The 27,137-nt window shown below is 38.8% G+C and overlaps 1 protein-coding gene across 16 annotated transcripts in view; it reads right to left on the bottom strand.

Annotated features, from left to right (window-relative positions):
• Nucleotides 1-27,137, bottom strand: part of RERE (arginine-glutamic acid dipeptide repeats) — a 517,403-nt gene that overhangs the window by 160,802 nt on the left and 329,464 nt on the right. For 2 of the 16 annotated variants that reach the window (XM_004481871.4, XM_058304481.1), the window contains exon 1: nucleotides 12,903-13,256. The exons of the other annotated variants lie outside the window; for them this stretch is intronic. In XM_004481871.4, the coding sequence (XP_004481928.1) occupies nucleotides 12,903-12,928 (26 nt within the window). In that variant the 5' untranslated portion in view covers nucleotides 12,929-13,256. Of the gene's footprint in view, nucleotides 1-12,902; nucleotides 13,257-27,137 lie in introns of those variants that run through there. 16 annotated transcript variants of the gene reach the window in all.

The raw sequence follows: 27,137 nt of genomic DNA, 5'->3' as shown, positions 1-27,137 counted from the left end.
AAGAGCTTTTATATGTTAATATATGTCATACATGTTTCTGTAGTAGGGAAACGGCAGGTTGAAAAAAGAGGCTAGAAAATGGATGGTTTTAGCAAATTTATGTAGGAATTAGAAAAAGCTATTTTAGGAGCTACGTAGAGGAATCAGATAAATCATCCAGGAGGCTTTTTTTTAAATTTTTAAATATTTATTTATTTATCCCCTTTCCCCCTCCTCCGCCTCTGCCCTGCTGTTTTTGCTGTCTGTGTCCATTTGTTCTGTGATCTTCTGTATCTATTTCTCTTTTAGTTAGTCTTTTTGTTTTTTTCCTCTAGGATTCACCAGGATTTGATCCTGGGTACCTCTGATGTGGAGAGAGGATCCCTGTCACCTGCACCACCTCAACTCCTGGTTTCTGCTGCACTTCATCTTGACTCTCCCCTTCATCTCTTGTTGCGTCATCATCTTGCTGCGTGACTCACTTTCACAGGCACTAGCTCGTTGTGTGGCACTTGGCTCGCCATGTGGGCACTGGCTCACTGCACGGACACTCACATGGGCAATCAGCTCACCGCGCAGGCACCAACACAGGCACTTGGCTCACCACGTGGACACTCAGCTGGCCGCACAGGCATGCTTTGTCTTCCTTTTCACCAGGAGCCCTCCCACATGGTAGGTGGAAGCCCTATTACTTGAGCCACCTCCCCTTTCCCAGGAGGCTTTTTAAATCAGTGTGTTTCTTTGAGAAAAACAAGCAGTGTTATCACTATCTTCCTTCCAACCTGTCCCCTTCTCTTCCCTAAACATTCAGCAGCCAAAGGAGTTGCCCAAAGCACTTTCCTTTGTTTCTAAATACTTTGCAAATGTTTTCTTGCCTACAAGCAGGTAAAGCCAAAGAGTATCATCTCAGAAAGCATCAATCACAGCTCTTCCCCCTAACACTGCCTAGAGGTCAACTTTTAGGGTCTTCTGGAAGGTGTATGTTATTCCAGGGCTCTTAAGTAGCCACTTACAAGATCATTTTCCTAACACTGCTACATAGATGGCTAGCTCCTAACAATTCCAGGACCAATATTCCTGGTTCATCTTTACTTTAATATTTTAAAAAGCAAATTCTATCATCATGTTTAGCTTTTAAAAAATGTGCCATAATATTATAAAACAACCCCCCAATACCTTGTTAAATGGAACTATTTATCCCATTTCCCAAAAAATAAGAGGCTAGTATTGTTAATACTGCTAATAATGATACAAGTGAGACAATACAATATGTTGGGGTATCTTAAGAGCCTAAATTGGAAATAGTTTATCTCTTTTAGGTTTATATCAATGAAGGGTGCTTTTTTAAAAAGGTATAGTTTTGGTTTAAGGAATAAACCAAAATATATATAAAATAAAGAACACTTTAAAAATTTATTTAAAAATCATCTCTTTCAGTGAAAGTATTTTTAATCATATGCAACTGGGTTTTTTTTCATGTGTTTTTTTTTGTTTTAAGGTACCAGGGACCGGGGACTGAACCCAGAACTTCGTGTATGTGTGAAGTCAATGCTCAACCACTGAGCCACCACATCTGCCTCCCTGAGTGGTTTTTTTTTTCATTTGTTTTGCCTGTTGTTCATTTTTGTTTTTTTAGGAGGCCCCAGGAACCAAAACCAGGCCCTCCCGTTTGGAAAGCAGGAGCTCAACCGCTTAAGCCACATCCATTCCCCATATGCAATTTTAAAATAGTGTAGTTTAGTAGCATGGATTAGGGTTCAAGGTGAGTAAACAATGGTATTAGCCAATCGTATACCCAGAAGCTGCCAAATAGAGAATAAATTGTAAAATGTATTTTATGTCCAATATAAAAAGAGGTAGCAACACATCCCATTTACAGAGCACTAGATACTTCTAATTGGAAACCGGACAGTATATGAACAAAAGATGAAAGAGGAGTAGGCTTCAAAGGAAATTGCCAGTATCCAGCTCTATCCAGAATCTATGGAACAATCACCATCCTCCCCTTCTGACATCAAACTCTACATGAAATTAAATGTTCTTTCAATTTCCCTACACTACCCCCTCTCCCTGAATGTCCTTTTGTGTTCATATCTCACTATTTCAAGGCAACACGCAACTCGAATTTGGTCATCGCCGACCTCCATCCACTGTGGGACGATAAGCTTCTAGAGTACAGGGACTGACTTCTAATTCTTCTTCTGTTAACTCTGAATCTAATATACTATCTGCCTGACATAATCTATACATACTTAATTATCAGTATTTCAAACACTGATGGAACACCATGGTTCCATCAGTATTTCCAGACAACTAGATGTAAAACTTGGTGAAAATCATCACAAATTATGATGATTTAATATCAACAGCTTGTAGAAAACATTCTAAATAATCATATGAAACTGCTACAACTTTCCTTTTAATCAACTCAGCAATTCTCAAACTTTTTGGTCCCAGGATCCCTTCACACTCTTTAAATTATTGAGTATCTCAAGGCGCTTGTGTTTATGAGAAATTTCAAAATATTTTATCAATTTAAAAATAGCAATAAACTTACTGTATGTTTACACCTAGAACATTTTTATGAATAACTGTATTTTTTTAAAAACCTGTGAAAATAGAGGAATTATTTCATATTTCTTCTCTTTTACGCCTGACTTAACAGAAGAACAGCTAATCATTATCTACTTCTACATTCACTCTGTTGCAATATGTTGCTCTGGCTAAAGTATATGAGGAAAATCCAGCCTCACACAGATATATAACTGGAAAAGGGAAGACTATTATAATATCCTTTTTGATAATTATGAATATTCTTTTAGCTGTTACACAAACACTCAAGTGAAAGTTTCTTAAAGGTTGTTACAATGCAGAATTTAAACCTTACTAATGAACTTTTTCTGCTCTATTACATTAAAATCCATTGATTGGTCTGTCTTGCCTTTGATTGGCTCTTCTGCCCAGGCATGATTTTCTAACATCATGCACCGGTCATTTGGAAAATACTGGTTCACCAAGTATATAGATTTTCCAAGTACTGACAGCTTATTATGTAATGGTTTTAAAAACTCATATTCATAAACATCACTAACTATCTCAAAAGAATAGTCTTTTTTACATCAAGGCACAAATTAAAAACACTGGCAAATACTCTCAGTTGTTCTTCATGAAACGACAGGCTCACTTAATTCTTTTTTAATTTCTTAAAGATTTATTTATTTCTCCCTACCCCCTTGTTGTTTGCATTTGCTGTGCCCATTTGTAGTGTATTGGTCTTCTCTTTCTTGGAGGCACTGGGATCTCCCGTGTGGGAGGAAGGCATCTAATCACCTGAGCCACCTCCAATCCCTCTTCACTCATTTTTAAGAAAATGCCTGCTAAATTCCCAAGTCTGAATGACTACAGTTTGTCAAATGTTTAAAAAAAAGGGGGGGGGGAGGTATTCCATGAAACAGTAGCTAGCTCAACTTCTAACTCAAACCACTGTTAAAGGGCCTTTCCTCAAGACAGTCACTGGCCTTTGGTCCACAGCAGAGGTCTTTTATGACACTTGCCATTTTGTCACAAAGAATATTAAAAAGACATGAAGTCAAAAGTTGAGATTTGATAAAATTAATATTGGGGTCTGCTGACCACACTTTGAGAACTACTGATTATGAACACTCTGAACGCTGAAAAGTACTGGTGCTTAAAATTCAAAAGGCTTCTAGTCGAGATGATGCCAGGTTTACCTTTCAATTATGAATAGCTAACATTTGAACACTATCTGTTCTAGGTACACTACAATATTATTCATTTCTATGTATTAAATCATTTAGTTCATGTTTTGATACTAATGAACGCTTCAGTAGTGATAGTCACAGAAATTTAGTTCTCATTCTATCCACTGTACAAAACAACATAGCTACTAGAGGTTTCTGTTGGATATACAATGCTGCTTAATGAACAAAGTAGATCCAGGCAAAGCCCAGGTGGCCATTAAGGGCAGCATAAATCCCCAGCCAAGGCAGATGAAGGATACTATTCTATGAAATAGGAAACCAAAGGTGGAAGACATACCCCAGGATAATGCAAGATACCTATGTTTACACCTCTATCCACACCTCCAGGTTTTCATGTACATTACCTTAAATCTAGGTATGGTATACAACAAAGAAGGAAAATAGCAGCACTCGTAGTCACTTAGTGCTTTCCATGCCAGGCATATTTATTTTTTCATTATTCCAATGATAATCTCCATTCTATAGAAAATAACAATACCAACTGTAACATTAGTAAAGCAACTAATATATACATGGGGCATTTATTATGTACCAGGTATTGTCCACCAAGCAATTTCCATACATTTTCCAATCTAATCTTAAGGACCACCAGGTAAGGAAGGTGCTATTATAATCCCTACCTTTGCAGATAAGGAAACTGAAGCTAAGAAAGTTAAAACAATTGCCTGAGATAACAAACGCAAAAGTCAAAATTCAAACTCAAGTTTAGCTGACTCCCAAATGAGGGCTCTCAACCACACTCCCATATGGCAGAGCTATTATGTTACTAAAACAAAACTATACAATTAACTATAAGGAGAATCTGTATGATAATCTGTTTCCTTTGCCCTATTTCAGTTCAGTGTTCACCCTTTTTATTTTAAATAAATCTTTTTTCTTTTCTTTTTTAAAATTTCTCTCCCTTTCCCCTCTCCCCCCCAGTTGTCTGCTCTCTGTGTCCATTCACTGTGTGCTCTTCTGTGACTGCTTCTATCCTTATCAGCGGCACCGGGAATCTGTGTTTCTTTTTGTTGAGTCACCTTGTTGTGTCAGCTCTCCATGTGTGCAACGCCATTCTTGGGCAGACTGCACTTCCTTTCACGCTGGTTGGCTCTCCTTATGGGGCGCACTCCTTGTGCGTGGGGCTCCCCTACGTAGGGGACACCCCTGCGTGGCAGGGCACTCCTTGCACGCATCAGCACTGCACATGGGCCAGCTCCACACAGGTCAAGGAGGCCCAGGGTTTGAACCGCGGACCTCCCATGTGGTTGGCAGACACCCTATCCATTGGGCCAAGTCCCTCTATGTTCATCTCAATGACCAAAGCAAGAAAGAATAATCAAAACGTTTTTGAACGTTTGAAAACCATGTTGAACAAGAAAATCTTTAGTTAAATGCCAATTTATATAATATTCTCAAAGCATAAAATTATAGAGCTGGAGAACAGATTAGTGGTTCCCAGGGGTTAGAGAACGGGGAGGGGAAGGGTGGGGAGAGAGTGGGTATGACTCTAAAGGGGTAGAATGAAGGATTTCTTTGTAATGATGGAATAATTCCGTATCTTGATTGCAGTGGTGGTTACACAAAGCTACACATATGATAAAATGGTAAACAACTATACACAGAGAGTGGCAATTTCTTGGTTTTATACTGTGCTATATAGTTACTTAAGATGTATCCATTGCCAGAAAGTGAGGGAAGGGTACATGGGTCCTCTCTGTAGTACACCGCAACTTCCAGGGAATCTACAGTTATTTCAAAATAAAACATTTTTAATAAGTCAAAGGAGGGTGGTAGACTTGGCCCAGTGGTTAGGGCGTCTGTCTACCACATGGGAGGTCTGCGGTTCAAACCCCGGGCCTCTTTGACCCATGTGCAGCTGGCCCATGCGCAATGCTGATGCATGCAAGGAGTGCCCTGCCACGCAGGGGTGTCCCCCGTGTAGGGGAGCCCCAAGCGCAAGGAGTGCGCCCCGTGAGGAGAGTCGCCCAGTGCGAAAGAAAGTGCAGCCTGCCCAGGAATGGCGCTGCACACACGGAGAGCTGACCCAACAAAAAGAAACACAGATTCCCGTGCCGCTGACAACAACAGAAGCAAACAAAGAAGACACAGCAAATAGACACAGAGAACAGACAACTGGGGTGGGGGATGAAGGGGGGAGAAATAAATAAATATATCTTTAAAAAAAAAAAAATCAAAGGAATTAGCTAAGTGACTACAGATAGACTGGAGTTAAGAAAGAAAGTCAGAGATGAGGAAAGCTGACTAAATGGCAAACAGATTTCCCCAGAGTGATAATATAGACAGTTGAACAAGTAACTGAAGGAAAAAGATGCCCACAAGGAATTAATGATGAGATTCAAAGAATTAACTCTAAGTCACATATCTCTTTTGTCCCTAAGTTTACTATGGCTCTTTAGTGAGGGTTCATCATTCTGGATACATCCTTATTGAATCATACCACATAAAAAATTTAAGAATTGTCACCATCCTCACCAGTAAAATTTCTCTGTACAATTAATGTAAATAATACACATTTTTTTAAACAGCTGAGGTTCAGTCCACAGTATTCTACAAATCTTTGCTTTGAAATCTGAAAAAAGTCCCAGAAGCCAAATTACAAAAATAATAGTAAGTTATCGTGTTTATTCCTTGAGTATTAAAAAAAGTCATTGTATATGCAATCTGATACAAAAGAAACTGATGTAAGAAAGCAGTAGCCATAGCAACTACAATTTAATATTTCAGTTCTCTTCAGCTGCAGTAGTTTAAATAAAATGACAAGATGTTCCCTTTGAAAAGTAACCGGTTACCAAGGAAACAGCTTAGACTAAGAAGTAAACAGGGACTGGACAGAAAGAAGCATGAAGCCTGCAAGTGAATATCAAAAAAGGGAGAAGCATCTATGCAAAGGAGATGAGAAGGCTACTGACCAGACACAGGAAGGATTCCTTGGGAAGAGCACACTGCCTAGAAATTGCTGGCCTGCCACATGGGCTTTCCTAAGAAACTGACAAAGTCATTTTTTCAACCCAAGAGAAGGGAAGGTGCCAGGAAGGCCACAGTCTGCCTCATGTTCACTCAGAGGACACCTACATACTGCTACATGATCATGATGATTACACTTAAGACAAGGGCCTGAGTCTACCATGTAAGTGAAGTAAAAGGTTAAAGACATGGGGCAAATGGGAGAAGACATGATTAGACAGCCCTGCCATCAAGCAATTAAAGGCAAGAGCTGGAAGGAACTTTTACAGGGAGGTGGCGTGACTTGCCATCATAATCCAGTCTAAACAACACATGCCTGGCTCCTACCCCAAACCAGCAGATGTGGATGTTAATAGCAGAGTAGCCTGTGGCCCATTCCCATCAGGCTTGGATTGACAATTCATAAGTCAGACCTCTGCTCTGTGGCTGGTGTCATGTGTGGATGAGATCACTGTGCAATCCTGCCCTTTCCTATCACTCAGGATCTTATTGCTTGGGCAGCAGATAATTCTGATTAAGTTGAGCAGGAAGACTGACATGACATCAACAGAAGACTAGAAATTCTACATAGAAGAGTTGGTGGGTCCAGAACCAAATCCTGTACACCAAATTTTTAGAAACTCAAAAGGCAGTTTCATCGAATCACTTCTTTTTAGAAGGTTTGTTGGGCAAAACTAAAAACAAGGCTGACAAGAAGGAAGACTAGGACAATGTGCTGGGTTTCTCAATTTCTCTAGCATGATCACACGCTTCCAAAGCACTCTTTAGCAAGCCTGAAATTTCTTCAAAGTCTGGCATAATATCTTAAAAACCCATGCAAATTTTGCATTCTATTCTGTAATATATCCCCATCCATTTTATCCATTTTATTATACAAAAAAATTTCCCTGATTCTGAGTAAAATTACTGTGCTCTGTGCTTCCCACTGGGATGTCCCAGGACTTAGGCATCTCACTACTAGGAAGGAGAAGCTGTTATGCATACATTAAAGTCCAGATGCACATGTCAGGGAAAAGAGCACAGACTTCAGTGCCAAATTAACCTGGATTAAAATTACACAGCAAGGTTTTATTAGCTCTAAGTTTGATCTGAGGGACATGAATTTTAATTTCTCTGAGTCTCAGTTTCCTCATCTTTAAGATGAAGTTTTCTAGATGTAGGGGTGCTATAAGAATAAAAAGACTATCTATGCAAAGAATAAGGCACAGTGCCTGTCGCAGAGTAGTTGTTACTATTATTAGCTCTAAGTACTAGGCAGTGTGACCAGAAGCTAATCTCTCCATTACATATTCTCATAGCATGACCTACCTCTCCTTCAGCCTTTAGCACAGTCATGATTTTATATTAATTTCATGTTAATTGTTTTCTTCAATGGTTGTCTTCCCCTCTAGAATGAAAGCATTTACCATGTGGGTATGCCATTTACCATGTGGGTATACCAGCTAAGTCTGTTTTTAGTTCATCACTATATCCCAGAGCACACAGGCACAAAATATATTTTAAATGAATAAATGACTCTATTATTCTAACTCTATTATTTAGCCACAGAGAGGAAGCAACTAAGGGCTTTGTTGCAAAATTATATATTTAAGTCACCTGTGACAGGACATAGCTCAAGTAAAATTAATCTGAAAACAGACTTGACAAACTGCTAGCAGGAACAAAACTCAGCATTTATTCAACAAACCCAAAGGACAAAGAATCAGTCAACAACTGAAAGAGATAATGTTCCACCTTCATACACAAACATAAAGGTTCAGCATGGCACCTTGTCTAGGATTTAGACTCACAAAATTCTAAATTTTCTCTGATGGAAAGTTATATCTGATTCAGTCTTCAAGCTTAATAGAAGAAACTAAAGCCTGAGGAGATAAAAGGACTCTTTCAAGAAGTCTCAGCTAGTTAAATACAGAGAGTCTAAGCCACAAAAGTAGCCCTCCTTCCATGGGTTCTCCTAAAAATAATTTTAGTCCAGAACTAAAAATTTAGGAATTGACTGAAGAATAATAATTTCCATGGCTGACAATAAAATGCAGTGAATATGGCCTCTATACACAACATATGAGTAATGTCAAAAAAAAAAAAAAAAAAAAGGGTAAAAATTTTTTAAAACAACAGGAGAGGGAAATGGATGTGGCTCAACCAAATGGGCTCCCATCTACTATATAGGTGGTCCAGGGTTCAATGCCCAGGTCCTCCCGGTGAGGGCAAGCTGGTCCATGTGGTGAGCTGGCCCACACGGTGTGCCAGCCCATGTAGGAACGTGGCCTGCAAACGAGAGCCACCCTGCGTGGAAATGCCACCCTGCACAGCAGTGCCGGCCAACCCGGCTGACACAGTGATCTGGCACAGCAAGATGACTCAACAAGAGACACAGAGGAGAGAAAATAAGAAGACATAGCACAATAGGAGAGCCGAGGTGGCGCAAGAGAGTAATCACCTCTGTCCTACTCCAGAAGGTCCCAGGATTGGTTCCTGGAGCTGCCTAATGAGAATACAAGCAGACACTGAAGAACACACAGACAGCAGACAAAAAAACACAAAAACAAAACAGGAGAGAAAGACCTAGTTGCAAATGCAACATGCTACAATAACCTGTTCCACTGTCTAAATGTCTTATTTATTCTTTCCTCCCTCCATTTGGTAGTAACATACAATATTTGGCACTAACATATAATTCCAGTCCACATCAAGCTCCTCATAGGCTTTGCTGTTATCATCTGCTTAGACCCAAAGAATCACATGAGAGCAGATTAGTTTTCTTTCAGATTTGCTTTCAACAAGCACCTGTAACTTCTCATATCAGACACTGCTGGGGACCTGCTGTAGCTCAGAGATTAAGTGCCTGCTTCCCATGTACAAAAGTTCTAGGTTCAATCCCAGGTACTTCTTTAAAAAAGAAAAGAAAAGGAAAGAAAAAAAAAACTGCTAAATATAGATGATTATCAATTGCCTGTGCTTTTTTAGGAGAAGAATCATGAATGCACACAAAATTTCAAATCTTCATTTTTAGTCAGTATTTTCTATTTTCTCTCTGATCCTGTCAGGCATTTATTTATTCTAAGGCTTTTGCAATGCCCCTCAGTAATGACCAAAAGCAAATGGAAAAGGAGAAACTTATTCAGAAGGAAAAAGGATTAGGAATAATGAACACCTAACATCAGGTATTAGGTGTATCAAAGACTTCCAATTCATAAGCAAACAACCACAGACAAGAGTCTAGGAAGCTGTCAAAAGCAGAGCTATGTTATGAGCTGATTAATAATGAAGTGTCAATTAAATACAAACAATGCCAAACATAGGGTACCGGAGTGGTAGTAGGGATAGGAAAGGGGGAGTTACTGCTTAATGGGTGCAGGGTTTTTGTTTGGGGTGCCGGAGAAGTTTTAGTAATCAATGATGGTGATGGAAGCAAAACATCATGAATCTCATTAAAGTGGCTAAAATAGGAAATGTTATATTGTACATACGTTACAACAAAAATGTTAAAAATAATTAAACACAACCAAGTTCGTCTTAGCTTTTGACAGGCTGCAAAATTTATGTTAAAAAGGAACACTTTACTTATAAGGTTCAACTTATGATTCTGATCCAAGAGTCTATAAAATAACAAGGAAAAGCTAATAACAGGATTATAATTTTGTGAACTTTTACCATTATGCTCTTTTTTGAAACATATATTTCCTTTATTTATTAACATTTCCTGATCTTCTGAAGCACAACAGGAGGGGTACAATAAGGTAAAATGAAACCAACTAGCATTTTCCAATCTCCAAGCTATACAGACCCTAGACAATTTCACCAACCAAGGCAACTTCTTCCCATTTTGTTGTCCCTTCACCTCCTCCAACAGAGAAGCATAGAAGCCCTAAGCAGGAGACAGCTGTTCAGCAAATAACCTTCTAAAAATATTTTTCTAGGACAGGAAAATACAGAACAAATGCATATGACCAAGACCTAGCTATAGCAAATAAAACAGCAAAATTCAACTCCATTAAGAGTTGAATGAAAAGTGCCCACAAATCCTTGTCAGTAATTACAAGACCTCGCCATCAAAATAGGTGGCAACATCCAACTCTGTAAATCCAGATTTCTATTAGGCCAGGCCAGGCCAAACTAACTAACAGGAAGAATCCGAGTCAGAGATGATTCAGCTACAAATACAACTTCCTGATCGGAATGGAAGTCCATGCTATTATTCACATTTTATTTGCTAAATGTAAAAAAAAAAAAAAAAAGTTAAGAATACTTAAAGATCCTAGAACAGAAAGAAAGTTCTACAACTGTTTTCCTGAGAAGTATTCACCTGATTCAAAACACTGGCTTTTTTCCTTGAGTCTGAAACTCCACTTCTGAACTGATTCCACACATGAAGGACTGGTAAGTGCTGCAGGGCCCAATTCCTATAGTTTAGACAATAGATAATTTTAGGCTTCAAGGAGAGAAGCAGAAAAAAAGAACACACGGTAGTTTTAACCAGAGTAAAATAAGACAATTACCAGAAGCAACGCTTCATGGTATGGGATAAAGAAGGCATCTGTCCAACCCCCCAAATGCAATGTTCGAATAAATATAATGATAATGGGAAAAGAGACCTCACATGAATGGAAAAATAGATTTCAACAAATAATAATAAACGTACTTATCCTAAATTTTCCTTGTATAATGCATCTCCTTAATCACAATTCTGAAACTGAATCTGCTAGTAGTCAGATTATACTTCTGCAATATTTTCAGTAAAAGACATTCACCAACATTAACCTTCCTAAAAAAAACAAAAAAAAAAACTTCCCACCAAAAATCAGGGGCCTCCTCTAACAAGAGTTCACCATGCACAGCTTCATATTCATATTATACAACTAAGATGTTTATATGAAGAGTTTCTCCTTGTATCATCAACACAGTAAAAATTTCCCCTCTTCTATAAGTTTTCAGATGCATATTCTTCTAAACTGTATGTTTTCTTTTATTCTCCCAATGCACAGAACATGTCACTTCTAAGATTTTTTTCAGCCTTTATAAGAAGGAAAAAAAGGAGGAGAAACAAAGAGAAGGAATTAAGAGAATTCAAAAACTTCATGTACCATCAACTTGCCTAAATCTGCTAATTCCAACCAGCTCCTTGAGTTAGCCATGGTGAAAGCCATCTGTCTGAGGCCTCTTTGCAAGCATGTGCCACAAAATGCACAACTTCCCCTCAGTAGAAGAGACTCCTGTAAGAGCCATCAAGCAGTGGACACAAATGCTGGCCATGTCAATGTCTACACCTTCTTAGGCATCAACTACCCTTTTCACTCCTTCCCTACAGAACTCACAAGTCATACAACAAACTATGCACATGCAACAAACAGTGTCCTCTGCTAAAGCAAAAATTACAAACAAAAAAATAAACAAAAAAGCCTGGAACCCCAAAGTTCTAACATGAATATCAGTGTGCAAGTTTTTAAAAATTGTCAGAAAATTTTCCATAAGCTCCAAAGGCAAAAGGGTATTGCTTTCTTTTGAAGCAACAGACAGTACAAACTGATGTGACATAACCTTTCATTAAAAAAAAAAAATCTATTTCAAGGTGATATTGTTGCAACCTTATTAACCCAAAACCATTCTCTGCATATGTCAAAACATATGCACTATTTCATTTCCAGACTTCGGAAAAAGATCATGAAATTATCATCTGCTCTGGCAAACAGGCTCTCAATCAAAACAAGTTCCACCCACCTTCAAAGCAACCAATAGCTGCCCACCTACCACCCTTCCTAAAACACCCAAACAGAGTAGCTAACGGGCCCAGGCATTGCCTACCAGCCACATGGGCAACATGCAGGTCTGCTCTGCAGGTCCTTGAAGGCAAGCCAGATCAGCAACATGCATCCAGCACAACTCAGGTTAAAACTATATCAGGAGAAGGAGAAGTGAGGGAAGGGGAAAGAGGACAGGGACAGAGAGACCCACAAAGCAGTTGTTTCTATATTTGCTTAATGCATCTCCAGTTAGATACCATTCCCTTAGCAATGCTTTCACGCTTACTAGCACCACCTACATAGCCAGACAGGGCTGAAAGGTTCTCAGAAACATGCACTATGAATGATGAAATGATTCATAAACATTTTCATGAGTGAGAAAGAGCAGCAGAAACCGTCACTGTTTTGGTGAGGCCCGAGGACGATAGCCTACCTGCAAGGGCTGAATGGCTCATCCATGACTAAAGAGAGGCTCTGGTGATTCTAGCTGTATCCTTAACCTCTACTTATTGCAAAAACTCTGCCCTTTTCTACTCTAACAACTCAAAATGGAGGCACATGCAGTTCTGAGAGACCTCATAGAGCTTTCACTGAGCTTGTGCTATGACCTAAGCCTTCACGTAGAACGCAGAAACTTCCCCCTCACACTGACAGGACTGAGCATGTGCTGTGACCCTCCCTCATCCATACACTGTCTCTCAACGCAATCAATCTCAACCCTGCTGTTTCCGTAAATAAAGCCCAGCCAACAGACTCTGCAGCTTCTCCCTGCATACCAAGCTAGTGTGCAGGGAAGTGGGGCCTTAAAAAGGGGATCCAAGACAGCCAACACCCGGGAACGTGGAAAGCCAAGCCACCGAGAGGCTTTAAATGCCCTGCTCTGCCAAGACAACAAGCAAGTTATTTGGGATTTGTTTTGTTTTGTAATAAACAGTGGTTGTAAATAGCAAGATCTCCAAGAACGAATTTAATCAAAAGATAGAGATATGAATGACTACACATGAAATCAACAGAAATACGGCAGCACATTTAAAAACGTCTTAGTAGCTACTTAAGAGGGGCAGTCCCACAAATTTCTTTTTGAAAACGTTAAACATTTGGCAAAAGACACACACAAAATTCTGGAAAAGCTATGAGCTCAATGGGAATGTTCTTTAGATAAGAAGTTCTAAAATCTCCCAAATAATAAACGAAAACCATTTTCTAAAGTAATACTATACAAATACATATGGCTGGTTTGAATAAAGTATTTCTAACAATAACAAGGGCAGGGAGGTCAAGGCAAGCATTCAGAAGACACCCTGCCATAAATACTCGAGTACCTCAATGTCATTTGAGATCTCCTGATTCAAAATCCTAGGTCATTCTTTATAACATTACCCAGTGAGCTAAATTCATTTAAAATTTAATCAGAAAAGCATTTTAAAGCCCTAAAGAAGCAAAGCGAAACCACCTAGTCATACTCAGTCCTATGGAGTGTTCATACTTGCCCATTATTACCAGCCAAGACATTTTCTGATAACCTTTAAAAATACATTTTTGCCCTCTTGTCCTTCCCCCCATATCCAATAAATGACAAACTGGGCTGTTAGCCATACACAAAACCCTAATTCTGGATCTGTAGGCTTAGTTTCCATTTGCAATCTAAGAGAAAATTCTATATATTATTTACTTACAATTAAAAAAGAAAGGGAAGGGAGCTGATGTGACTCAGGCAGTTGAATGCCTGTCTCCCACATGGGAGGTCCCGGGTTCACTTCCCGGTGCCTACTAAGAAGAAACAAAAACAGACAACAAGCAAAAAAACACAAAAAACAAAAAACAGAAACAATGAGCAAGAACAACGAGCAGACAACAAGCAAAAATTGCTAGCAAACAGAGGAGGGAGCCATTGGGGAGTGGGGAGAAAGAAAGAGGAAAAGGAAAACCATGAATCTCTCCCAAATAATAAATTGAAAAGTAGGATAGGAAAGGGTGGTGTCTATTTTGTTTCCCAGAAATGCAATGAAGTATGAATGAATTAAAACCTGTTTAAAAGAATGCATCAAGATTCCGAGGTAAATTCTGAAGTAATTCCATTTCCTCAGTACTCCTGTTTATACTAGAAAATAACCTACATTCTAAGACAATGAATAAAATAATTCTTATCCTGCTGAAAATGTAATTTACAAAACACAAGAAATGCCAAATACATTCAAGTTTTACATTTGACCCAGCACACTAACACAAGTAGCTACAGGTTTGAAGAAAGGTTTCTCTTCTTGGTATGTAAGACATGTTTCCCAGAACTGTTGTGACTAGGAAACAGTCCAGAAAAAAAGAACTTTCTAAAAACAAAAGCAATTGTTAAAAACCTAGCAGCCAAATAACGGGACTATGACAAGCAAAGCATTCCCTCTCAAAAGTACATTAGGAAAAAAGCAAAAAACAAAAGCAAAATAACTAAACTCTCTCACATACCAACTACTCACTTGGGGAAAAAATAACTTAGATGATAACTTCATGAATTCAACATTACTCTGAAAACCCATGGGAACTGTTATATGGAACACAGTATAAAAAAGGTTACTGGGAAAACTGATGTGGCTCAAGAGACTGAGCTCCCGCCTACCACACGGGAAGTCCCTGGTTCAGTTCCTAGTGCTTTCTGAAGACAAGGAGCTGATGTGATGGGCAAGCACAGTGAGGAAAAGCATAATGAGAGATACAGGAAAACAGGGAGTGGAAGTGGCTCAAGTGATTAGGAGCCTCCTTCACACATCGGAGGTCCAGATTCAGCTCCCGGAGCCTCCTAAAGAAACAAGAAGACAAACAGATACAGAAAGTGCAAAACATCGAGGGGATGGGGAGAAATAAACAAATCTTAAAAAAAAAAAAAAGCTTATTGTACTTGCAAGTTGGTAAATGAGAATTATGATCTGGGTTCCACTAGACGCCATCAGTGACTTGAAGATATCAAAATCTAATGGACCTTTGTCTGTAATACTATATCCCAGTAATGATTCTACCCTATCTTCAAATCCTCTTCATCTTCCCTGACACTGTAAGCTCAAATTTGTCCTACAAATGCTGCTTTGACAAAAACTCCACTTTCTCCTATGTAACACCTCCTCTCTTTCATACTCTCTCTGACAATTCATCCATTGTACTCCAACACCAGCCATCCCTTAACTGGGATTGGCTAGCTTCCTCGCAGAAATCTCAAGGCACTTTCTATTCCTCCTGCTGTCTCTAACTAACTCATCACAAATTATTACAGCTTTGTAAGGGCTGCCTCGATTTGATGTTACACTCTTTGGGGGCAAGGACAGTATGTGAACGTCTTTATCGGAGCCCCACAACTTTTTTATACTGTAACCTCAAAAAATATATCTGATGCACTGAGAGGGCACAACGTCACTTGTAAGTATTCGGGACAGAAATTACATAATCTGAATTAACCATGAGGAAACATCGAATAAACCCAAATCGAAGGAAATTTGACAAAACTGGTCTCTACTCTTCAAAAATAGCAATGTCATGAAAAACAAAAGGAGGCCAAGAAACGTAATAAAAAAACATAGAAACACAAAGAATATTTAAGCAATGACAACTAAATGCAATGCATAATTGTGATGAAAAATTGCTACAAAGGCCATTAATGGGAAAAATAGCAAAACTTGAATATGGACTATATTGAACTATTATATCAATGTTATAATTACTTGTTTTGATAATAGTACCATGGTTATGTAGAGAATGCTCTTGTTCTTGGGAATTACACATTAAAATATTTAGGTAGAAAGGTGCTTGCTTGATGTCTGTGTTTCATTCCCAAATGGTTCAGGAAAGGAAAATACTATGGAGTAAAGACACAAAGACAGCAAATATAGAGAGTAATATGAAAAATAGAGATATTAAAGCAGATCTGTAATAAAGTAAAACCTAACTAAAGGAAATAAAACCAACTAAATAAAATAATAAAAGAAAATATAGCAAAATATTATCAACTGGTGAATTTGCGTGAAAAGTTTATGAGAGTTCTTTGTACTATATCCTCATAACTCTTCTTTAGGTTGTGTATATGTATAAAATTCCAAACTAAAAGTTTAAAATAAATAAAACAAGCAAAAAAATACTGTTTATTTTTTTTAAGATTTCTTTCTTTCTTTCTTTCCCCTTCCTGCCCCCAGTTGTCTGCTCTCTGTGTCCATTCACTGTGTGTTCTTCTGTGACCACTTCTATCCTTAACAGCAGCACTGGGAATCTGTGTTTCTTTTTGTTGCGTCATCTTGTTGTGTCAGCTCTCCCTGTGTGCGGTGCCATTCTCGGGCAGGCTGCACTTTCTTCCGTGCTGTGCGGCTCTCCTTATGGGGTCCACTCCTTGTGCATGGGATTCCCCTATGCAGGGGACATCCCTGTGTGGCACAGCACTCCTTGCATGTGTCAGCACTGCATATGGGCCAGATCCACAAGGGTCAAAAGAGGCCTGGGGTTTGAACTGTGGACCTCGCATGTGGTAGGCGAACGCCCTATCCATTGGGCCAAGTCCACTTTCCTATACTGTTTCCTTTTTTTTATTCTCTCCCCACACCCCTCCCCTCCCCACCCCAGTTGTCTGTTCTCTGTGTCCATTTGCTGCATGTTCTTCTTTGTCCGCTTCTATTGTTGTCAGCGGCACAGGAAACTGTTTCTTCTTGTTGCGTCATCTTGTTGTGTCACCTCTCCTTGCGTGTGGCGCCATTCCTGCGCAGGCTGAACTTCCTTTCATGCTGGGCAGCTCTCCTTACAGGGCGCACTCCTTGTGCGTGGGGCTCCCCTACGCGGGGACACCCCTGCGTGGCAAGGCACTCCTTGCGTGCATCAGCACTGCGCGTGGGCCAGCCTATACTGTTTCTTAACACCACTTCTCAGGGAATCTAGTGAATAGATAATTAGTGACATGTCTGGCTATCTGTGCTTCCACAGTGCTCTAATTCCCCAAAGTAGAGTCACTTAATGCTCCAAATTCAACCCCAGGATATAGGATCAGTCCACACCTGCTCCTAGTCAGAGAAAATCAAGCAGCTCTGAAGCTTAGTGATCTGTAATTAAGTGAGCCACTGTGCCACTTTTAACCATAAATTCATTCAGAGTCTAGAAATGGGGCTGTTTCCACTGACTAAGCCTTGCCTTATACTATCTAAGTGAATATATCCTGGTACTCTATTCGGTACTTAAGGGCTGTGTGTAAGTCGGCCAAAGGGGTGCTAATGCAAAATACCAGAAATCTGTTGGTTTTTTATAAAGAAGTATTTATTTGGGGTAGAAGCTTACAGTTACCAGGCCATAAAGTATAAGTTTCTTCCCTCACCAAGTCTACTGCCATGTGTTGGGACAAGATGGCTGCTGACATCTGCCAAGAGTTCAGGTTTCTAGGGGTCCTTTCTTGGCTCAGTTGCTGTGCTCGCTCCACAAGGCCAGCTGTAGACTATCAGGTGAACGGCTCACTCATTCTCTCTGGTGCTTCTGCTGTGTCTAAGGAGCCATCTCTATTCCTCTGTTCTTCTCCTGTGTGTTCACTTCCCAGGCTCCAGCTCAAAACAACTCTGTCCTTTGCCATGTCTTTGCTCTGTGACTCCCCGCCCACCAAGGGGGAGGGGATGCAACCTCCTAGTGACAAGGCCCAATCAAAGCTTTAATCATTATTTAATGAAGTAAACCTCTGAATCCAATAAAATCTAATATACCCAGAGGAAAAGACCAGTTCACAAACATAATCTAATATTTATTTTTGGAATTCATAAATAATGCCAAACTGCTACAGGCCTCCATGAACTTGTTTCTTCTACTGGTTTCTCTTGAACACCAGGTGCCTGCTTGCTGATGCTGATACTCACTCAGACCTTCATCTAGCTGCGACCACCTGCCTTTCTGCCAGGATATGGACATATACTCTGCACAAAGCTGCTCTAGAGCTTCCATCTGCAGCCTACTGCTAGGATCTTCCCAGAGGTGCTGTGATCCACAGTACTTCAGGTATTGTCTTGGGATCCTATCTCTCCTGTCCTCTCCTGTTAATCCCTAAACTTTGCTCCTGTTATATTTTACCTTTTATATAAAGGCTACAACAAAAATTCTTGTCTTTTGCTTTGGTAACTAAAATTTGAATCTCATAAACAACAGACAATAGATTAACACTTCTGAATTGCTTAAAGGACTGCTGCTGAGCAGGTGAAATGAATGTACTATACTATACTAATGTGTTCTTTCCAACATTAAAAATATATTAAAACTGAATGAAAAACTTAATTTTTAGTGAGCAGAGAATTTATGCCCAATAAGAGCAAAAATAAGAGCTGTAACATAGAAGTTTCCTTATTTGAGTATTCTACTGACCAGAAATAGAAAAATATCTATTCTATTTAACAAAAAGAAAATTAAAAGCAAAACCAGCAATAAAAACATTCTTTATGAGTTGAACTTTATTAAAATGTAAAACTTCTGCTCTGCTAAGGGCACTGTTAAGAGAATGAAAAGACAAGCCCCAGACTGAGAGAAAATATGTGTAAAATAAACATTTAAAGACTTGTATCCAAAATAAGGAAAGAACTTTTTAACCCAACTGAAAAATGGGCAGAGCTGACACTTCAATAAAGAAGATATACAGATGGTAAATAAACATATGGAGATATTCAACATATCTCTTTAGGGAATTGCAAATTAAGACAAGAGTAAGATACCATTACACACTTACTAAAATGGCTAAAATCCAAAAGTCCGACAATATCAAAAGTATACCAGCATGTAGAGCAACAAGAATTCTCATTCACTGCTGGTGGGAATGCAAAATGGTACAGTCACTTTAGAAGAAGGTTTGGCAGTTTTTTACAAAGCTAAACATAAGCTAACCATATGACCCAGCAATCATGTTCCTGGGTGCAGACCCAAAGGTAGGGAAAATTTATGCTCACATAAAAACCTGCACAAGTGTTTATAGCAGCTTTATTAGTTGCTAAAAACTGCACACAGCAAAGATGCCTTTCAATAGATGAAAGAATAAACTGTGGTGTACGTTCATACAAATGAATATGTTCAGCAATAAAAGGAATGAGTTATTTCCTCTATCAATAAGTCATGGAGGAACCTTAAATACATATTGCTAAGCTAAAGAAGTCAGTCTGAAAAGGCAATATACCATGTGACTCCAACTCTATGACATTCTGGAAAAGGCAAAGCTGTAGTGATAGTAAAAAAAAGATCAATGGCGCTACAGGCTCAGGGGAAGGGAGGGAGACGAACACGTGGAGTAAGGGGCATTTTTAGTGCATTTCAAGTACTCTGATACCATAGTGGTAGATATACAACATGACACATTTGTGAAAAACCACAGAACTGTACAACACAAAGAGCGAACTTTAATGTAAACTACTGAATTTAGTTATGAATATAAGTATAAATAATGGTCCATCAATTGTAACAAATGTCCCACACTCATGCAAAATGTTAATAATAGGGAAAACTATGTATTGTGATAGTAGTATATTGTTTTGTTTTTTGGGGGTAGGGGACATATACAGGAACTGTGTACTTTCTGTGGAATTTTCCTGTAACCCTAAAACTGCTCTAAAAATAAAGCTTATTATTTTAAAAACACCTTAACATTTAGGAAATTCTGGAGATAAACTCTTGTTGGGAAAAAAATATTCAATTTGACTTTCATCCTAACTTCACAATAACAGAAGGGAGGCTTTCAGAAGCAGTTTGCTTAAACTTCCCCTTCTAATTTTTTGTTCCTAGTATGTGAAAATAGAACTGAGTATTATATATTGATCAAATATCCAGCAAGCTTGGCAATTTATCTTATTAGTTCTATAGATTTTCCAACATTTTCTATAGTAAAAATATAACACCTGATAATAAAGATTCTTTTCTTCATTCCTAATCTTCATATATAATTCCTTGTCATGTTTTACTGGGCATGGGAATTCTTATATTCATTCTAACTTTAGAATGAAGACTTCCAACACTTTGCTGTTAAGTGTGGCGCGTGTTGTGGTTTCTCGTAAATACTATCAAGATTAAGGAAGGTTTATTCTATGGGTACTTTGTTAAGGTGTTTTTCACTCCTAATATGGAACTGGTATTGAAATTTATATTAAGTGCTTTTTCTACATCAAGATGGTTGTATATTTTTCCTTTAGGTAGGTTAAAATGGTAAAAGAAAAATTAATATTAAACCATTCTTTTTTATAAACCCAACTTTCTAAAATATTCAGCTAGATTCGTTTAATATTTTATTTAAACTATTTACATCTACGTTCATAAATAAGAGTGACCTATAAATTTTACTTACTCATACTATCTTTATACAGGTTTTATATAATAGTTTTATTATCTTCTTAAAATGACACAGTGAACCTAATCATCTTTTTCTCTTCTCTGTAACACTGGTAGAATTTACCTACAAAGCGTGTTCATCCCTTTTTGATCTAATGAGATGAAAAGAACTGTCCTATGCAAATTATGAAAACTGCCTTGAAAGGGATAAAGCATGTACTTTACTTTTCCAGTTTATTCCAGGCTAAAATCTCTGGATGTGATGGGAAGCATTTAAGTGTAATTTTGAGTCACAAGATAAAAGTTGCAGGTGAAGCTAGCAGAAGCTAGGTTTGCTGATTGTGGAGCCACCAGACTAGCCTAGAATTAATTCCCTTCAAACTTGCTTGCTTACATGAGGAAGTAAAGTTGTACTTTAAGTTTTTCATGTAGTCTCTTTCTGACAATTCTAGTATTTAAAATTCTTGGGTGTGTTATCTTACTACTTATCTGATTCAAATTGATAGTATATGATTTCTTCCAATATATTGTGAATATTTTTACTGTGAGCTGAGCATGAAGGTATTTTTTTAATCTGTGGAGATCCTACCATTTGAATGAGAGAGTGGTCCCTAAAGAGAAAGTTTACATATGCTTTTGCAGGCATTCCTGTGTCTTCCACGAGATCATGGTTTTGGTTATCTTCTCACCCACAAGGTCTTACATTTTTTCAAAAGAATAATTAAAACCCCATATGTCTTGGGGACAACGCCCAAAGTTATGAATTATAAAGAGAATCCTCCCTCTTTTCCTTCTCTTCTTTATTTTGGAGCCAGAGTCCCTAGCTTGAACACGTAAGTTTTTTTCCCTTTAGTTAGGGAAATTTTATCTAGTTCACCCTTTCCCCAAGGGAACAGGCCTCTGATGGTCCTGACTTTTGAAAGTCTCTCCGTTCCAACTCTCTAAACCCCTTGATATCAAGGCATCACCTCCTGAACCCAGTAGATGTTAAAGCCAAAGATCCTTTCTTAAGGAGATCAGCAACCAAGCCAGTCCCCTCTCACCCTGGGTTGTTTTGGTATTGAGTTTCTCTTAATTCTTACAAGTTCAGCTCTACATGTAAAAGCAGCTTTATTATATTTTAGTCAAAACTGATACATGTTTCCTGGTGAGATGTTTTTGAAATGATCAAATTTCACCATTTGTCCTATTTTATTTAAGTTCTTAAAAGTTCAGTAGATTGTTTCCCAAGTATACACATACTCTCTCAACTGTCTCCTATACCTGCCATATGAGGTAAATGTTAAGAGAGTTCAGATGTGGATGGCAGAGGAAAAGCAAACGAAAATATTTCTATCCAGCTCTAACAACTCATCCTCAAAAACTATACAAAGACCATGATCTGTTATGGGCAGAAGATGTCACTTTACTAAAACAGAAGTGAATTTTGAAATGTCTCAAATCCAAATTAATTGAAATAAAAGAGTTCTAGGTTGTCAACTTTTCGGCTATGTATAATGGGACATCCAAAACAGTGTAATAGGTGGTTATTACAAATTTATCCCATGAACCTTTAAGAGACAGTATTACAAATCTGATTCCTTGAGTTGAGGTCATACTCAGAAGGAGCAAATGCTAAATCTACTAAAACCTAATTGTAAATCTCTTAAAACAAATTTGAATTCCCTGAATTTGACTTTTTAAAATTTTTTCAGTTCTCTTGAACGTTTATGTACTAGGACGTGAAAAAGCATGTGCTGTAGAATTAGGGGGCCTTGCCCCCTGCCAACTGTGTGATCACAGTTAAGTTGCTGGACCTCTCTGAGCCCTAGGATCCTGTATCTTTAAAATTAGAATAATAATAGCACCAAACTCAGTGGACTACTTTAAGAGTTAAGTAAGCTCACACAACCTTTCCCCTTCTCCCCAAGTCCTTTCTTGAATAAATCAATCCTAGAGACATTATAAGGGACTGCCTTAGGTAAAGAATAAAGGGAAGGAATAGCATGAGGAGTCAAAGAACACAGGTAAGGAGTGTGTCCTTGTGGGGTGGCAGCCTAGCATATGGTTTCAGAGCTGGTGCCAGTAGAAGGATATATAGGGAGGAGGCTGACCCAGTATAAAATGCCCAAGTCAAGGCAGGATGACCAAGATGCCCATGGGAGACAGGGGTGTAACAAAGTCTGAGAGAGGTAAAGAGAGCATCAGCATAAGATGGCAGCCAGCCTGGGAAGCTGGTGTTCACAAGTGAGGTAAAAAGGAATTCTATGTATAGAGTGCCAGAGCCCAAGCTGGGTGAGGAGGACTTCCCTGTAGGAGGATGGCCAGGCATCAGGCAGTGGAGCCTGATAGGTGATGAGTATTATCTATGCACAGAAGAAACCTGGGCATGGGTGTCAAAGTATGGGAGAGAGCAAGGTTGGTGATAAGAGATTTGAAGTAAAGATATGAAGGATAATGGAACAAGGTTTCCTACTGCTAAAGAAGAGAATTACAAATAAGGGAAAAAAACTAGAAGGAACCCCATGGGGTATGGGATTAGAACTGAAGAATTTGGTAGGAACTAATGGATACACACACATACACCTCATTCCCTAGGTCTGTTTACTTGGAAGGCCTGAGAGTAGTTATAAGCACCTAGTACCAGATCTTGGTTTCTAAATATCATTCTCCCAAACCTGGGACAATTTGACATCAAAATGAATAATCACAGTGTATAAGTCAGCCAAAGGAGTGCTGATACAAAATACCAGAAATCTTTTGGATTTTATAAAGGTTATTTATTTGGGGTAGAAGCTTACATTTACCAGGCCATGAAGCATAAGTTACTTTCCTCACCAAAGTCTACTGTCACATGTTGGGGCAAGATGGCTGCCAATGTCTGCCAGAGTTCAGGCTTCTTGGATTCTTTTCTTCCTGGGGCTCCATTTCTCTCTGGGCTCAGCTGCTGTGCTTGTTTCACAAGGCCAGCTGTAGACTATCAGGCAAATGGCTTTCTGTCATGTCTAAGGGACCATCTCTATTCCTCTGTATTCTTCTTTTGCTGTGTGTTCACTTCCTTGGCTCCAGTTTAAAACTCCAAATTCTGTCTTTGGCCGTATCTTTTCTCTGAGAGTCCCCAGCCGCCACTCAATGCCCTATTGATGTGACCCAATCAAAGTCCTAATCATAATTTAACCAATTAAAAGTGATATCTCTGACAGACAAGTTTATAAACATAATCTAATAACTATCTTTGGAATTCATAAACAATGCCAAACTGCTACAGATAGTAACAGATTTTAAGCCACAGAATAAGATGGGAAACCATTAGCCCATAATGATATAAGTAAATGAACTGAAAATTTGATGAAGTAGGGGATATTTACATAATCTCAAAGTACTTTCCCATAAATGGTCATTATTTACAAAAGGAAAAGGAGAAACTTTACAGTGCAAAAGCCAGGCAGACACCACCTAATTCAGTTGACCAAGGTGAACAATATCCACAATAGGACAAATGAGAACTGGACAGGATGCAGAGAAAAGAAAACAAGGCTTCTGTGATATCCTTACCAAAGATATGGGACATGAATCTAACAATGAAGAAACATTATAAATGCAAACTGAGGGACAGTCTACAAAATAATTAGCTTGGTAATAATTTTTTAATTTCAAGGTCATGAAGTCAAGAAAAGACTGAGGAAACTTTTAGATTGAAGAAGATGAGCAAGATATGACAACTAAATCTACAACACTAGAATGAATTCTTTCATTATAAGGGTCATTACTGGAAAACTGGCAAAATTTTAATGGGGTCTGAAAACTCAACGTTAATTTCTTTCCTAGAAGGCAAATACCTCATCGTTAGTTGTGGGGAGGTGGGGGAATCATATATGGGCTAAATTCCATTTGAGGAGGCCCTCTCCTTCATCATTCACTTTAAAATAGATCCCAGATGTCCTTGACATAAAGAGGTTGAAGAGAGAAAAGCAAAGAGGCTGCAGGTGACCACATCATTCGTCTCCTGATAAGAAATGATAGGATAAGAAATGATAAGGATCTGGTTTGAGCTGTCAACTTGTTTTCCACCTGATCAGCAAGAGAAGAGTCACGATAAAAAAAACAAAGAACCAAGAACATATTTAGCTGCTTTGGTGGTACAGACCAAGTCTCTGAGCAGATGGCTGACACTTTCATAAGACGAAGAGGGAAAGGGGGGAGAGGAGAGGGGAAAGGATGGAGGGGGGAGGGGGAAGATTCTCAATGACCATCAATACAAAATGCTAAATTTCAAATGTTTTTGTCCCTAACTGCACTGTAGGAGCCTAAATATTATTACACTATTCTTCTGGTAAGCAGAAGTTCATGTTTAATGATTTAAGGAAGACAAAGGGGAAGGAAATGTGGTTCAAGCGATTAGGCTACCACCTACCACATGGGAAGTCCCTGGTTCTGTTTGCCGTGCCTCCTAAAGAAGAAAGTGAGCTGGTGTGACAAGCAGGTATTGCAAGCTGACACAACAAGACACAAGGAAAACATCATGAGATACACAACAAAGCAGAGAGCAGAGGTAGGTAGCTCAAGTGATTCAGCGCGTCCCTCTCACATTAGAGGTCCCAGGTTCACTTCCCAGTGCCTCGTAAGGAAACAAGGAAGACAACTGATACAACAAATGCAAATAACAAGAGGGTGGGGGAGAAAGAAAGAAAATTAATCTTTAAAAAAGACAAAGCCATCCCTTCTCAAATGACCACTATCAAATGTTTTGTTCTTACTAGGGTTTATTCTTACTCTTACTCCCACTACTAACTCACTGGAAGGTAAGGAGTAGAGGAATGGAAGGGTATAAACGTGGAAGGAGTCAGGAGTATGGTAACAAAACAAAAAACAAAACAAAAAAAAAAGGCACTGGCCAACAGACTACACTTGTGAAGTGGGGAATGGGAAGAGGCAGGAGTAATAACCAAGAACTCAGCAAAACCTAATTTCTATACAGGAGGACTGGTCATTTTGATTTAAAGAGTCCAAATCCATTTCTCAAAAAAAAAGTTTTCAATTTTAGATCCTTCACATTTTTCACTGAAATACTGAGTATAAAAAAGTCATGTTTCATGTAGAGCGAGTGTGGCTCAGGGGTTGAGCGCCGCTTTCCCACATATGAGGCCCCAGGTTCAATCCCCAGCTCCAGTACCTCAAAAAAAAAAAAAAAAAAAGGCATGTTTTACAAGAATACCATTTATTAATTCAATTAAAGACTGTTGGATCCATTTCATTATGGTCAATGAAGAAGCTACTCTTATATTCTTAGCAAATGTATATTTTCAAAAACTTTTATAGGATTCACAGCAAAGAATCCACAGTACTCAGGTTTCCGTATGCCAGCACGGTCAACCAGATGGTTAGGCATTCTACCTGGTAGAAGATCAAGACATCTTGGGAAGTAGTTCATGTTTTGCTTTTAAACTTAACATTTTACAGGATTAGAAAGGAAAAAAAATCTTGATATTTTTCAAACTTTAAAAAAGAAAAAAAAAAAAGAACCTGTGAAAGATAGCTTTTTACTATTTCCATTTTATTGAAATGGAAACAGAGTTCAGGAAGTACAGGCTTTTCCCGTGGACACAAAGATGAAATGGCATCACAGTAGAACACAATATGGCTGGTATCTCCAAATAGCAGTTCTTAACAAAAGAACCAAGTAGGCAGATTAAATGGCCATAAGGTATTGGACAAATACAAAAGACATTAAAGCGGGGAAGCGGACTTGGCCCAATGGATAGGGCGTCCGCCTACCACATGGGAGGTCCGCAGTTCAAACCCCGGGCCTCCTTGACCTGTGTGGAGCTGGCCTGTGCACAGTGCTGATGCACACAAGGAATGCCGTGCCACGCAGGGGTGTCCCCTACGTAGGGGAGCCCCACGTGCAAGGAGTGCGCCCCGTAAGGAGAGCCGCCCAGCGGGAAAGAAAGTGCAGCCTGCCCAGGAATGGCGCCGCACACACGGAAAGCTGACACAACAAGATGACACAACAAAAAGAAACACAGATTCCCGGTGCCGCTGACAAGGATAGAAACATTCACAGAAGAACATGTAGCAAATGGACTCAGAGAGCAGACAACTAGAGGGGGGAGGGAAGAGAAATAAAATTTTTTAAAAATAATAAATCTTTAAAAAAATAAAAAAATAAAAAAAATCCAAAGGATATTAAAGGAATACACTTAGCCATGTCTCCATCCTTTTCTCTTTCTACAAACTAAAACCAACTTATTTTAATCCAACCAAGAACACTGGTGTGTTTTGCGTCAAATATTTGTAAAGTCTAACTCGCTTTATATTAAGTCCTCTGAGCTGAAATTCACTGACTTCATTACGTTTCTAAGCAGATTCTATATGAGACCCTTTAAACAAA

This window comes from Dasypus novemcinctus, chromosome 9 (assembly GCF_030445035.2).
Source record: "Dasypus novemcinctus isolate mDasNov1 chromosome 9, mDasNov1.1.hap2, whole genome shotgun sequence".
NCBI lineage: Eukaryota > Metazoa > Chordata > Mammalia > Cingulata > Dasypodidae > Dasypus > Dasypus novemcinctus.
This window is presented reverse-complemented; position numbering and strand designations above follow the sequence as displayed.